This window comes from Eleutherodactylus coqui, chromosome 4 (assembly GCF_035609145.1).
Source record: "Eleutherodactylus coqui strain aEleCoq1 chromosome 4, aEleCoq1.hap1, whole genome shotgun sequence".
NCBI classification, from domain to species: Eukaryota; Metazoa; Chordata; class Amphibia; order Anura; family Eleutherodactylidae; genus Eleutherodactylus; species Eleutherodactylus coqui.
Genome location: NC_089840.1, coordinates 115,731,888 through 115,746,805, shown reverse-complemented (window position 1 = coordinate 115,746,805; position 14,918 = coordinate 115,731,888). Strand labels below are relative to the sequence as shown.

Genomic DNA, 14,918 nt, shown 5'->3' with positions numbered 1-14,918 from the left:
CGCCAGCGTCCCTTTTTTGGTCCCTAGTGAGAGTAGAGACCGCCACCCAGTTGCCCGCCTGGGGTTAGCCAGGAGTGGAGGCAAGTAGGCAGGGACAGGGGTTGTGGGTGAGACCAAGTGGACCCGGGCTGGCGTATCAAGGGTAGTATACCGTAACAGTTGTCTTGTTAGAGTAGGCACTTATGAGACAATGAGGACCCTTGTCGTGGGCTTTTTGAGCTTATGTACTTTGGCCAAATTACTAGTACCTTGTATTTCTTAGCTGTTTCAGTGATTTATGTGTGTGGGTATTATTAGTAAGTATTTTAGCTTTTGTCTGACATTGTCATATGTTTGCATACATGCCTGGTATATCTGTTGCAGCATATTCTCTCTCCAGTTGTGAACACAGCCGTACATTCATCCTGGGCATAACAGTGCGTCCTTGGCTCAAAGTGAATGCAATGGGGTGACCAGCTCATGTTTGGGTTGCATCCATGTAGGTTGTTGGCCCCAAGGTCAGCACAAACATGACACCAATAATCATTTTTGCAATAGGAATTAACTAAGAATGTTGTATCACTTGTTGACTGCTGCTTCTATGTATGACTGCATATAGACAAAACTTTTTTTTTGTTCTGATCATAAATTAGCTAATAAGTAGGTACAGTGGAGGAGAGAGCAGGCAGAGCTAAGCTGTCAGTCCAGCTTCACTGAGAGATCTCCCACCATGCCCCCTGAAAATAAGGCCTACCCCAATAATAAGCCTTACCCTGATTTTCAAGGTGGGCTTGAAATATAAGCCCTTCCCCTGAAAATAAGCCCTAGCTACACTAGGGGGGGGGGGACGCAATACTCACCTTGCAGCTGGCGTCTGTGTCCCCACAATGGTCTTCCTGGCAGTCTGCAGTGTAATTATTTCAGTGACATCACTGAATGGCTGTGATTGGTTCATCGAGCACCGGCTGTGATTGGCTGGCGCTCGATCCAATCACAGCGCTCACTTGCTGAAACCGGGGGAATTCAAAGCCCAGTTTACCAAACTGATAATCCTCTGATAGTGGGGAGGATTGCATAACAGCGCTGGCTGCGAGATGAGTATATGCCCCCCCCCCCATCTGAAAATAAGACACTGTCCCTCTTTTGGGGCAAAATTTAATATTAGACAGTGTCTTATTTTTAGGGAAACACTGTATAAATGAGGTTCTAGTTGGCAGATTATTTTGTGACTAAAGCTGTTTTAGTTTAATCCACATATTAACACACTTGGCATCATACTGAGTCACATCTGCAAAAACCCTGGTAGTAGTTGAGCCATTCTGGCTTCCAATATTTATGTTTCCAAAGAAATTAAGCATAAGAAGACTGACTATCATTTCAGTTAAGCATGCTTGAATTTATTTTTGGCACAACTAATAACAATTGTGCTCTTATGAAACATTCTATATTACTAATAACTTGGTTTGGGGTAATGTTTTCCTTTATTTTTTCCATATTCCTCTTCTTCTCCATCTTCCTCTTCTCCTCCATCTTTCTCTTCTTCTTCTCCATTCGCTTCTTCATTTTCCTCTTCTTCTTCTTCATCTTCTTCCTCTCCGCCCTCTTCTTCCTCTCCGCCCTCTTCTTCCTCTCCGCCCTCTTCTTCCTCTCTGCCCTCTTCTTCCTCTCCTTTCCTGTTGGGAGACAGTGTACATTCAATAAAACATTATGCTAATTCTTCCTGTATCAATAATATAGTAGAACTTGCAAGTGATCTCTGTATGCCTTGATTTGGTGAAAACAGAAATAAGTAGCAAGTTGCAGTCACTGAGGAGTTTTAGTCAAGTACTGCAAAGGAAGCTTAAAGGTTAGCACTCCATTCATTTCAATGGAAGTGACAGAAATACCCAAGAAGGTGCAACTCGGGTGTCTGGCAGTCCCTTTGAAAGTGAATGGATCATTGACCTCACATGTTCAGTCAGCTCTCCATTCAGAGTAACGTCACTATTGGAGAAGTATCCTCCGCAGTGACAGAAGAGCGGGACACGGGCATCTCGTTCTCAAGATCACCAGGGCCTCAGCGGAGAAACCCCCACTGATAAGTAAGTTATCCCCTATCCTGTGGTAAAATCATTTTAATACAGTTGTTCCAGAATAGAACCAGTGTTTGTGGGAAAAAAAATTATATCTAATATTAGGCAATCTCTTTGATTCAAGCTCTAACTTTTCCATCCTATGGCCAACGTTTTTATTTTCCTATTCAATAGTTTTGACAAATGTCTCCCATTAGTACAACGGCTACAAATGTATGAGTAAGGCCTACCAATTTATTGGAAAATGATAGCAGAGGAAAATAAGTAGACTACCAGTGAGGTTGTACTAGATGTGGAACTTTTCTTTTTTGTATATTAACGTAATTGATATTTATTTGAATGGCCATAACCCTAATTTGAAAATGAGCTTATATGCAGTGTTATTTCCCCAGAGACATCTAGGTATGATTCACTCAAGAAGTTGTCTGACAAGTTTAACTTTTTGGCAGACGAAATGCATAGGGACATAATGAACGTTGAAATACGACTATAACAGGGTCTGTTAAACAAGATTACTATGCGGCTGTCACTTATCACAACGATTACTGCACCTAATTTGGGCAGAGTACAGAGACTATTAAAGAGAGTTTATGGAACCTTCGTCCCTGGTTCGCCTTTATTGTGCTTTGCCTGTAATTATTCTCTCAGCTGGATCGTTGTGTGGACTGCACTGGACAACAACGATCTGATTTTTCAACATTGAATTTGGCAAGACAGTTTAATTACATCACAATTGACAGCTGATGATTTTTTCAGCACTTTAATCAGTGGTAACTAGAGATGAGCAAGCATGCTCGCTAAGGACAATTGCTCGATCGAGCATTGTCCTTAGCGAGTATCTCCCCGCTCGGGAGCAAAGGTTCGGGTGCCAGCGTGGGTGACAGGTGAGTTGCGGCCATGAGCTGGGGGGAAAGAGGGAGAGAGTGATCTCCCCTTTGCTCCTCGCCGCTCCCTGCCGCTGGCACCCAAACCTTTGCTCCCGAGCGGGGAGATACTCGCTAAGGACAATGCTCGATCGAGCAATTGTCCTTAGTGAGTATGCTCGCTCATCTGTAGTGGTAACATTTATAATTAGCATGTAGTCACTTTTTACTTTAATCATATGAAATAAATATAGAACCTAAAATAAATACAGACCCTAGATCACAAGCCGGAATGAATACGGAAACCAGACCACAGACCAAGACCAAAAGAAATAGAGCAGTGGGAATCTCACTGCTGGGACCCCCAGAACAACGCTGGTTTATTGCTGTGGATTTTTCTAAGTTTTTCCTGCACAGTGCTACTCCCATCATTTGACAGAGCAGGGAATTGCAGCGCAACCCCTTTTACTTGAATCGGGCTATATTGCCACTCCCTGCTTAAAAAGTACTCGGGATTGCCTCTATGCAGGAACAAACCGGGAAGGGGCTGCAAAACTAAACCAGTATAGCTACTGCTGTATTTTCAGGATCTGTGGGTGTCTCGGCAGTTGGACCCCAGGAAGCAATACGTGATACGATATCTTAGTGATATACCATCACTGTATGAGATGAGAATAACCCTCTGATATGTTGTATATTATATGAGTACTTACCCTTCCTCACAGCTGGAAAGTGAGACTAATCCAAGGAGGAGAGCAAGGAGAAGAGACTTCTTTAAGAAAGCCATTTTCTTCTTCAGTTTCGTCTGTAAAAATAAAAGCATTGAAAGGTCAAAAATGTCTAAAAAAGACATCATCATGTCAAACTTTTCTTTCCACACTTACTTCCTCTATTTACTGTATTAATGTCAGTGTAAGTTGAACATTTCTAAAACATTTTTTTTTTCATATTGCTCATGTATCTCCAACATATTCTGCTATATGGCGCTCGTCATCATGCACATCGGTCTCGCTCCACACCGGGCTCGCAGTCCAATCTCAGACATATATAGGGAGAATAGCTAAATTCTAGAACATTTTTTTCTGAGAACTCTGCATTGTTCTGTTCCTCCGTTGTTGCTATTACACATTTATGAATACATTGGCAACTGGGAATTAACAGTTAAGTTATGTCCCTACACAATCTGTCACTGTCCAGTCAGTACTGACAGAGGAAATATGTCCATGGACACACACTTGACAAAGAATGAGAGATCCCAGTTGTCAATTTATTCTATAATTTGTAGGAGGAATAACAGAGGAATAAAGTTAGCTGCCATAAGGTTGTAATTTTATGGGAATACAAGCTGACAGGTCATCAATAAAGTCAAATTGTACATGATTTAGCCCTAGTTGTGGAATTGCTGTGAAATAAAGTTCAGTATGCATAGAATTAAAAAGCACTTTAAATATAAAGCACAATACATACCGTGTGATTAAGTAAGTACTGAGTGCAGAATACCGCAGGATCGTTGATTTCTTGGGATGCACATGCTGGTTAATATAGCAGCTACTTGGGGGTGGGATCATAAATCTACAATAATGACTACACTGCAGGGAAGAGAACTCTGTTTATTGTTATCATCCCCTTGTATGTATTGTGGGTCACATTCTTTTTAGAACTCTTCTTGTGATTAAAATAAATAAATAATATTTTAATACCTTGAGTACATTTACAAATATTCATTTCCTTTGACATGTGGCAACTTAAACAACATTTGTCATGAGTTTGTTTATATATCACAAGTTACTAAAAGCCTGCTAATATAATATAGATATTCTTGGATGGTTTATTCTTAACTTGAGATTTCAATATCAGGTTATAATTGGGTAATCCATTTTGAGAAGGGTATGAATACTATCCATCCCACAATAAAATGTAATGCTAACCTGTATGGGACAAGGTTACTACAACCTCCAATGAATGGAAGACTCCATCCACTATAAAGCCTCTGTATTAAACCCCTTAATACTCCAGGATGTACAGTTAAAGTTTCTCAATATATTATATGGTACATTAAATATCACCGTTGTAAAATACAACTCATCACATAAAAAATAGACCCTCAAACAGCTACGTTGAAGGATAAATAAAAGAGGTTTTTTTTTGTTTTTTTTTTAAGTGGGGAAGAAAAAACAAAAATGAAAGAAAAAAAGCTGCATTCTTAAGGGTTTAACCCCTAAACGCTGCAGGGTGTACAGTTACATCCTGCATCCTCAAGGTATGTATGGAAGGGGATCGCAGGTCAATCTTGCGCCATACAATGCGGGTGTCGGGTGTTTCTTACAGATGACACCCGCCCGCAACAGCTCTGATAAGCCGCACGCTCATCTGAGCTATGAACCATTTAAATATTGCAGTCAATTCTGACAGCGGGATTTAAATGCCCCGACCGATGTTGAGAACTCCCATATGGCCCCCTGTGATGAGATTTCAGTTGTCATTGTAGCAGAGGGCCTTCTGAAAGGCCCCCTGTGATGAGATTTCAGTTGTCATTGTAGCAGAGGGCCTTCTGAAAGGCCCCGGGGCTGCCAGCTGCCAGTCCTCTCTGCTTGGCTCTGTCAGTGCTGTGTAAGTAAGTGCTGTGATTGGATTGAGCGCCAGTCAATCACAGCCGGTGCTCGATCCAATTACAGCGCTTACTTACACAGCTCTGACGGCAGGGAATTTGAAAGCTGAGCAGGGAAAATTCTAAAGCAGCTGGATTGGCTGTGAATGATCGAGCACCGGCTGTGATTGGCCGGTGCTCGATCCAATCACAGCTCCTACTTACACAGCGCTGATGGCAGGGGATGACAAAGCCGAGCAAAGAGGACGGCGGGGGATGACAGCGGAGAGAATTCAAGCAGCCTGCCGCACCGCCGCCAGAGACACAGATGCCGGCTGGGAGGTGAGTACAGAGGGGGTTTTTTACTTCTTCAGCATAAAAAAATGTACTGAAAAACTAGGCTTATACTTGAGTATATACAGTAGGTTATAACAATATCTTTATAGAAAAATACATGGTTACACTATATATATATATATATATATATATATATATATCCTACTTGAAATGAGTAAGGCCGCCTGCAGACGAGCGGAAATCCCGCCGCGGGATTTCCCGCGGGATTTCCGCCGCTGAAAGTCTGCATAGGAGTGCATTACAATACGCACTCCTATGCAGACGGCCGCGGTTTGGCCGCGCGAAATCTCGCGCGGCAAACAAACCGCGGCATGTTCTAATTTTCTGCGGGGCACGCACTCACCTGGCCGCCGGCTCCGGTCTGCGCATGCGCCGGCTGCGCGGCAGCCGGCACATCAAAGAGCCGGGGCCGCCAGGCGCGGGTGAGTACGCGCTCGTCCCTGCAGGCTCTGGGGTCGGATCGCGCGGCGAGATTTCTCGCTGCCGGATCCGACCCGCTCGTCTGCAGGCGGCCTAAGTACATGGAATCTTACGCTTTATTAAAATCTTACCAAACTCTTATAAATAACCGACACAGACACCAATATTGGATAAAGAAGTCCGCGGTGTTTATTAACAGGGTTACAAACATGGGGAGAAATGTAACCAATAATAACTATAGCACTTCCTGTAAACTCTGTTTTACAGACCCAAGTTTATTAACCAATCAATAACTATAACAGTTCATGTAAACTCTGCCTTACAGACACGAGTTTACCACCACCAAACTCTCCCCAAGTTTACCCGCCCACCCGCCTAATGCGGGCGACAATCCCCCATTAACTACACAGCGACAAACCTAAGGGAGGGAGGGTGGGATGCTGCTTCCTTTTCAGATGATGATGGCCCACATCTCTGCACCTCCATATCTCACTGATGCTCCTCTTAGCTTGTTCCTCTGGACCAATCACCAGTCACAGTCAGGCCACCTGATTCTGCCTCACAACCACAGGCATTTCCCGCCATTTTTCTTCAGCCAATCATTTGCTGCTGCCAACCAGTCCATCACTGGGCAGAACTTACTCTCTGCCATCTCATCTGAGCCAGTAATGACCTTTGTAACATATCATAGCTAACCAGAAAACCTTCTCCATAGAAGGTGACATATCCATCCATCGTGTACATAAAACTCAGAGATCCCATGAGGCTTTCCCTCCTAACTGTCCCTCAAGCCTTACATTAGTAAGAGATCCTGAAGAAGACATGCACATATACCCAGGTAGTGCAGGTGGTGAGAGCATATGCAGGCCTCTCTACACTTACACTTCACTAACAACCAACTAATCTAACATTGCACAGGACCTCTAACTACGTATTCACCATCAGATACTTAACCTGTCTCTATTTTAAACTATCAGTATCACACTAAGTATACTATGTACCATCAGTGGGGAGCTGCTTAAAGTTGAGAACTTAAGTAACAGGTTGTGTCTACGTCATACGCAGAAAGTTTCACAAGACGTAACAGACATATATATTGTAGTAGTGAAGTACACAGAGGGCCTGTAGAGGGCTGCAGACAGGACTTCTGGTGCGAGGGTTAACACAAAGGGGTTGAGCAGGAACTAGAAAAGGGCCAGTTCCTGCCAGAATCAAGTTAGAGAGAGAGAGAGAGAGAGAGAGAGAGAGCGAGAGAGAGAGAGAGAGAGAGAGAGAGAGAGAGAGAGGACCAGTGCAGCATAGGAAGGTGCTGCAGGCCGGTGACCTAGCAAAGGCCAGAGTCCGAAAGGGATGACGCCCCTGGACTCCCACCCAAGTTGGGGTGCTTATTTGAAAGACATATATATATTGACATTGTGTGATGTACTGTGAAATAAACACTGGCAGGAGCCAGACAAAGATATACGCAACTCCTGAGCCGTGTTTACATGTGTGGTGCGCCATTTCTGGTAAGAGAGGTCAGGGATCCCGAGGCGAGGGCAGCCCATTTGCTACAATATATATACATATATATATATATATATATATATATATATATATAAGCCGCATTGGGGGGGTGGGGTCTGTGATGCCACAGTGGCTCACTCAGTCCATGTAAAAGTCCAAATAACTTTATTTTCTTGAATATTCAGCAATGAGACGGAAATCCAGTGGAAACATAGCAGTCACTGGCAGCACATACACTTTGTGCTATAAACATAACTCACACTTGCCTATCAATTGTTTCAAGCTAACTAAACAGTAGTTTCACTACTCATTACAACACAGTGGCCTAGCACCACTACACGTACCCAACCTGATGTCAATCTGGGGGTATACTTCCCCATAAGACTTGTGGCCGTATCACAGCCTGATCTCCCACAGATGTCAGGCCAACTTCTCGCGGAGTAGCTCCAGCTTTCAGCAGCATTTTAGAACTAAATGTGTCTGGAGATTTTAGCTCCTACAGACACACCTGCACAGCTATCCCTGTTGATTAGCAAATCTTCCAGTACACAAAAGGTCGCCTTGCCATATATTCCTCCTCTCTGATAAAGGCAGTAGGCCTAATCATAGCTTTTGTCCCTTCAGAGTCAAAGCTCCAGATTTGGGGGTCCCTATGTGTCAGACTGTCACTGCAGTTGTTCGGGCTCAAACCCAGGAGCTCCTGTGTTCCAGACAGCTCTACCTGTTGAGCTATTCAGCCCTCTGACAAGCTCCCCTGCTAACATTGTTCTTGTCCCTTGCTCCTTGCTCTTATCCAGTCCCTGTTTCCATTATTGCTCCACCCTGTTTCCCTCATTGCACACCCTATATAATCTGGCCTAGCATCTCCCATCCTTGCATGCTCCCAAGTCTGTAGTCAAGCTCTACCATATGCCTGCTCTTCCACATTGCAAATGGATTGACTTTTGTACCGACCTCTGGCTTCCCCTGACTATGCTACCTGTCTGCTCCTTTGTACCGCAACTGGTACTACCCATGTACCAACCTCTTGCTTCCCCCTGACTATGCTACCTAATGTTGCTATCAGCAACATTAATTGGGACAGCATACTCAAAAATAAGAGTACAGGCGACGAATGGGGTAAGTTTAAAAACATTCTAATTACCTAATATGTGCAGTTTATATCCTTTAAAAATAAAAGAACCACAGGTAAAAGGAAACAAATGTGGCTTGACAAGACTGTAAGGGGGGCTATAAGCGAAAAAAAAGAAAGTGTTTAAATTATTAAAACAAGGCTGTGAAGAAGTGCTAAAAACATACAGGGAAAAAAGCAAATTATGTAAGGCAAAGATAACAACTGCAAAGGAGGAGGCAAAGAGACTGATTGCCAAAGAGAGCAAAAATAACCCTAAACTATTGTTCAATTATCCAAACAGTAAAAGGATTTGCACTGAGAGCACTGTCCCTTTAACAAATAAAGCAGGAGAAACCATAGAAGATAATGGGGGGAAGGCAAATCTATTAAATAGTTTTTTCTCAAGTGCATTCATGAAGGAACGCAAAATGTCACACGAGATGCAACAAACTCAAGAGGAAGTGCAGAGCCGATTAAAAAAGATTAAAATCGGCAAATTGCCGGGCTCAGATGGAATACACCAAAAGGTACTAAGGGAACTAAGTGACGTGATAGATAGACCACTATTTAAGGACATTATTGAGACCGGGATTGTACCACTAGATTGACGTATTGCCAATGTGGTTCCAATATACCAAAAGGGGTCAAGAAGGGAGCCTGGTAACTACAGGCCAGTAAGTCTCACTTCAATAATTGTTTTGAACATAACTAAAACATAACCTTTATTAGGTACCAATAAAAAGAAACTTTGTCAAACAAGTTTCAGAAAAGACACACACGTAGTATAAAAGGAGTGCTACTCATGCGGTAATCCCAGAGCTGATCTCTACAGGAAATGGCTGTAGTTCTGGGATACAATATGAGAGCTTAATGTAGAATTCAGAACTTCAAAATGGTTCAATTGATCAAAAAGCCGACCATAAGGTTAAATAGTACAGCTATGACCGTTTAGTTGAAGGGTCAGCCAGACAGGTACGTTCAGATGGTTTAGACGCATTAACCACCATATAGTCCCTGGTAATTGTGTTCTGCATCAAAAGAAAAAGTACTTCAAGAAAACATTGATAAATACGTTGTATATATCAAGGAAAGAAAGCATAGGTACTTTATGCGCGATCTACAGGACTTTAAAGATAATAAAGTCTACAAAAATCTAGAAACCAGATCAGGCACCGAAATTAGTTCATCCGAGGCGGAACTATCAGAAAGTGAAGGCAATCCCCCGAACTCCACTAAGAATCATTTTTTAGGAGTAGGCAGGGGTAGACCAAGGGGTCGAACTCGGGGAAGGGGCAGACCACAAGCATGAAATACGGGCATTTTAGGCCAACCTATATGCCAATACTTCATGCGCAAGAGAAGAGATACCAGCATGACTCCGCTGCATTAAACGAAGTGGCCCAAATTTCAAATAAAGATGATGACTTAAACATTTCAACTAGTCACCATTCAGGGGTTGCCCTACCTAACATCTCCCTGACTACTGCAACACAAAGGAATGTAACCAATACTCCAACCCCGACTGTCACCCCCACGCCCACGAGTACCCCTATCTCTAATGTCCAACCTGTAAAAGATCCCAGAGAATCAGGGGATAGATTGAGGGTTATCAATTTATCATCACAGACTCTGACTAAAAGCCAGATTTCCGTCCTGGAGAGAGGCCTGTCCTTCGTCCCGGCATGCCGTTTCGACAGGTTTGCCTGGACGAAGGACATAGCACTCTTTCTTAGGAAAATTAGATGGAAGAAATTTTTTGCTGTGCAGAATAAGGGAAAGTTGAAGGAATTGGGTCTAGAATCCGATGATTTACCGTGCCTTGAAGCTCTGGAAGCCCTCGAGAGAGATAGCACCAGAAAGGAAGGGGAAGGCCCGTTTACTGAAGTTAAAAATAAAAGCACAAAAAATCCACCAGCCAACACTTCCACGCACATCGATATCTTTGAAAAAATCGTTTTAACGAAATAAGGGATATCGAAGTTCCCCAAAGAATCAGAAACAACCTTACACCCGATGAATTAAAGGCTCTGGAACTATTGGAAAAGAATGAAGCCCTTATAATTAAACCGTCGGATAAGGGGGGGAACATTGTCGCGTTGGATAGGTCCCAATATATTACTATGTGCAAGCGGATTCTAGACGATAGAGATACATACCGCAAACTCACATCAGACCCGACCGACACTTTCCTAGTTGATCTTGGAAAAATTCTGCAACAAGCTTAATCATGGGGCTGTATCGATTCCTCTGAATATGATTTCATTTTGCCACTTCATCCCAGGGTCTCGACCTTTTACAGTCTACCCAAGATTCATAAAGGTCTGGACCCCCTAAAAGGCAGGCCCATAGTTTCGGGGGTGGAGAACCTTATACAAAATGCGGGCATCTACATCGACCGCATTTTGCGCCCGTTTGTCACGGCATTACCATCTTACGTCTGTGACACTACGGACGTGCTAAGGCTAATTATTGGCATCCACACTGAACCTGAAACCCTACTGATAAGTCTGGACGTAGAGGGGCTTTATAGCTCCATTCCCCACAACATCGGGATTAAATCGGTTGGTTATTTTCTAAAGCAGAGAGGGAATATCTTCCTACATCATAATCAGTTTGTTCAAGATCTTTTAACCTTTGTTCTAACCAAAAATTATTTCCTGTTCGAAGGCCATATATTCCACCAGCTCAGGAGCACCGCGATGGGGAGTCCGTGTGCCCCATCTTACGCAAATTTGTTCCTGGGCTGGTGGGAAACACGTATGGTCTTCACAGATGAGCACGCTAAGTGGATAGACAACATCCCACTTTGGCTTAGGTTTATTGACGACATTCTGATTCTTTACACAGGAACAAAGGAATCATTCATCGAATTTGTTGATATTCTGAACGATAATTCAATCAACCTTAAACTTACCATGGAGATCCAGAAGAATTCCATTTCCTTCCTGGATGTTCAGATCAGCAAAACGAATGATGGCCTCCTACAATCCTCTCTGTATAGAAAACCGACCGCATCCAATAGCCTCCTCGCCTGGGACAGTGCCCACCCCTACTCCCTAAAAAATGGGATACCTAAAGGGCAGTTCCTGCGCCTAAGACGCAATTGTTCAGATACAAGGGACTTTGAAATCAAAAGCACGAAACTTAAAAACAGATTCATAAACAGAGGTTACCCCAGTAACTCTATCGAAAGAGCTTATCAATTTTCCAAACAACAGAATAGGCCAGTACTACTTGTCCCCAAAATAAAGAACCAAAATAGTCAACTACGCATTATATCTACATTTGACAACGGAGTTCCGTATATGCGCAATATCCTCTTCAAGTACTGGGGGATCCTCCAAGAAGACCCGGACCTCAAAGCTATTTTACCTCCGAACCCACTCTTAACCTTTAGAAGGGGTCGCAACATCAAGGACAGAGTAGTTAAGAGCCATTTAAGGACCATACAATCCGAAAATTGGCTCACTATGCCCAGACCCAAGGGTACATTCCCTTGTTCTGATTGCTTAGCATGTCGAAATATTCTGAAAGGAGACACGATAACTAGTGCTCAAACAGGCAAGACATACACTTTGAGGGAATTCTTTAATTGTCGTTCTTCTCATTTAGTGTATATGGCGACATGCCCATGTAAAAGGAATTATATAGGGAAGACAAGGCAAGAATTCAGACGACGGATCATTGCCCATATTGGCAACATCCGACGAGGGGATAAAACGCCGGTGGCAAACCACATGAGAGATTACCATGGAGGTGACCCTGACCTCAAGTTTCAGGGAGTGGAATCCATCAGGAGTCATGGGAGGAGAGGTGACTTGGATAGGAAGCTCCTACAAAAGGAGTCACAATGTACCTACCGTATTGACTGTTTACAACCAAAGGGTCTCAACGAGAACCTATCATTCGCATGTTTTATATGAATAGGGACGAGTCTGTGTCCTGCATGTCCAATCCTTCGGAGCTGAGCATGTGTAAATCCAATACTAGCCTTTTCGACAACGTTGAGTCCCTTAGCGGATATTCTAACACTATAAGTGGCATATATATAGCGCCCTCCTCCCCATTATGATCTAATCATAGCCGTATATTAGTGGAAGTAGGACTTGAGAATTTGCATCACCAAACTAATAAAATTCATCATCATAAATAATTATTAAAATTCTATTCCGACACTCACACTCCATATCTAATCTGGGATATACAATATATATTCCACATTTGCCCTACTCAGGTAAATATAAAATCAATCCTGTCTTGTTTCTTATGCACTGTCAGATACAGAATGAGGGATACATGGACTTACATTATATACTTTGGTCATATTTAGCTAGGCGCCGTATTACTAAGGATTGATCTGCCATCAGGCATCATGTCCTTTCAATCTAAAGGACTCCTATGATGCAGTATGCTATTATGACTGCACATCAATTTATCTCCGGTGGCATGTTCACTGGGTATATCCCAGTAATAGAGATGGATTGCAGGCCATAAACAAAGAAGTAGTGCTCTGACAGTTTGTTCTGGCTCCGCCCATTAGGTTGCCACCCACCAGCTCTGTCATGGAGGCAGGTCAAATGATCGGGCATCCTCATGTGATGTAACAGGGAGGGAACTTCTATCGCCGACTTCCCACCCCTCCAAGCTTGCCCGGGCACATGATCGGCGTTTCTCACGTGACCGCATGGGGCTGTTCCATGTACTGCTGCCCCTTCTATACACTCTATTCACTACTGACGTCAGCGCGTCTAGTCACGTGACCTACGCCGCACACGTGACTACGTAATGACGGGGAACGCACGGCCGAGCCCCCTAGTAACGGCATACACACACATAAGCCGCTATAATGAATATAAAAAGCGGTGCAGGAGAACTTAAATGCTAAAATAGACCGAAGGAGAGCTCAAACACTCCTTTTGTATCACTGATCCACTCTGGCACTATTATATATTTGTACCTGACAGGACTTGAGCCTTCTAGGGGGCGGAGTTTAAACCTACTTAACCCCTATTGGCTATGCAACCACACACCCCCTCATTAGGGGAGGACCCTATCTACTACTTAAACTCCTGCAAGACACACAATGGGTCATTAGCCGCCAGCCTACCACAGGGGCTGGTGCTGCTACCTTTTCTGTTCTGATTTCTTTTGGGGGGAATCTCTGGGGTACTCTAAAATCCTTCTGAGTGATAGTATTGGCTATCTCTCCTCTGAATCCTAGAACTTGAGCTACAGCTTACCTATTGCTATTTTTCTAGCAGTTGAGGATCGTTTCATCAATTTCTTGACGTTTTGCTATGGAATTTAGGCTCCTGATGATGCTACGCTATCTGTAGCAGAAACGCGTTGAACCGCGCTATTTTTGGAAGCAAAGTTCTACTGAATTTGCTTGATACGAAATATGCACTATCGATCCGAACCACGCTATATTCGGAAGTAAATTTCTGCTAAATTTTCTTGATAGAATTATTTACGCATTATCGATCCTGTCCTTACTTTTGAAAGGCTCACCCCCCCCCCCCTTTTTTTTTTCTTCTAAGGGACCTTTCAATTACTAAACAGATTGTGCATCATAGGGACTGACTTATATCCCATGCATCAATCTTGAGAGGATTAGATCCAGTTCGCCAAAATTGCCCTATAGCCTTCTACCAGAGTGTGCTATTCGGGATTGACATTCATCCCATACACAAATTAGGCTGGGGTAATTTGTAAAGTTCTATATCCTCAGAACACAATTACCAGGGACTATATGGTGGTTAATGCGTCTAAACCATCTGAACGTACCTGTCTGGCTGACCCTTCAACTAAACGGTCATAGCTGTACTATTTAACCTTATGGTCGGCTTTTTGATCAATTGAACCGTTTTGAAGTTCTGAATTCTACATTAAGCTCTCATATTGTATCCCAGAACTGCGGCCATTTCCTGTAGAGATCAGCTCTGGGATTACCGCATGAGTAGCACTCCTTTTATACTACGTGTGTGTCTTTTCTGAATCTTGTTTGACAAAGTTTCTTT

At 43.2% G+C, this 14,918-nt stretch overlaps 2 protein-coding genes across 2 annotated transcripts in view; one reads left to right on the top strand and one right to left on the bottom strand.

The window, feature by feature from the left end:
• Window positions 1-14,611, top strand: part of LOC136624713 (uncharacterized) — a 47,386-nt gene extending 32,775 nt beyond the window's left edge. The window contains exon 2 of the mRNA XM_066598657.1: window positions 11,746-14,611. Within this exon, the coding sequence (XP_066454754.1) occupies window positions 11,814-12,821 (1,008 nt within the window). The 5' untranslated portion in view covers window positions 11,746-11,813 and the 3' untranslated portion in view covers window positions 12,822-14,611. The remainder of the gene's footprint in view (window positions 1-11,745) is intronic.
• LOC136625653 (frenatin 1.1-like) lies at window positions 1,355-4,451 on the bottom strand. Its single transcript, XM_066600028.1, has 3 exons — window positions 4,382-4,451; window positions 3,628-3,719; window positions 1,355-1,652 (listed from the first exon to the last, which is right to left on the bottom strand). The coding sequence occupies exons 2-3, from the start codon at window positions 3,699-3,701 to the stop codon at window positions 1,430-1,432; spliced, it is 297 nt and encodes a 98-aa protein (XP_066456125.1). The 5' UTR covers window positions 3,702-3,719; window positions 4,382-4,451; the 3' UTR covers window positions 1,355-1,429.
• Window positions 14,612-14,918: the final 307 nt, after the last annotated feature.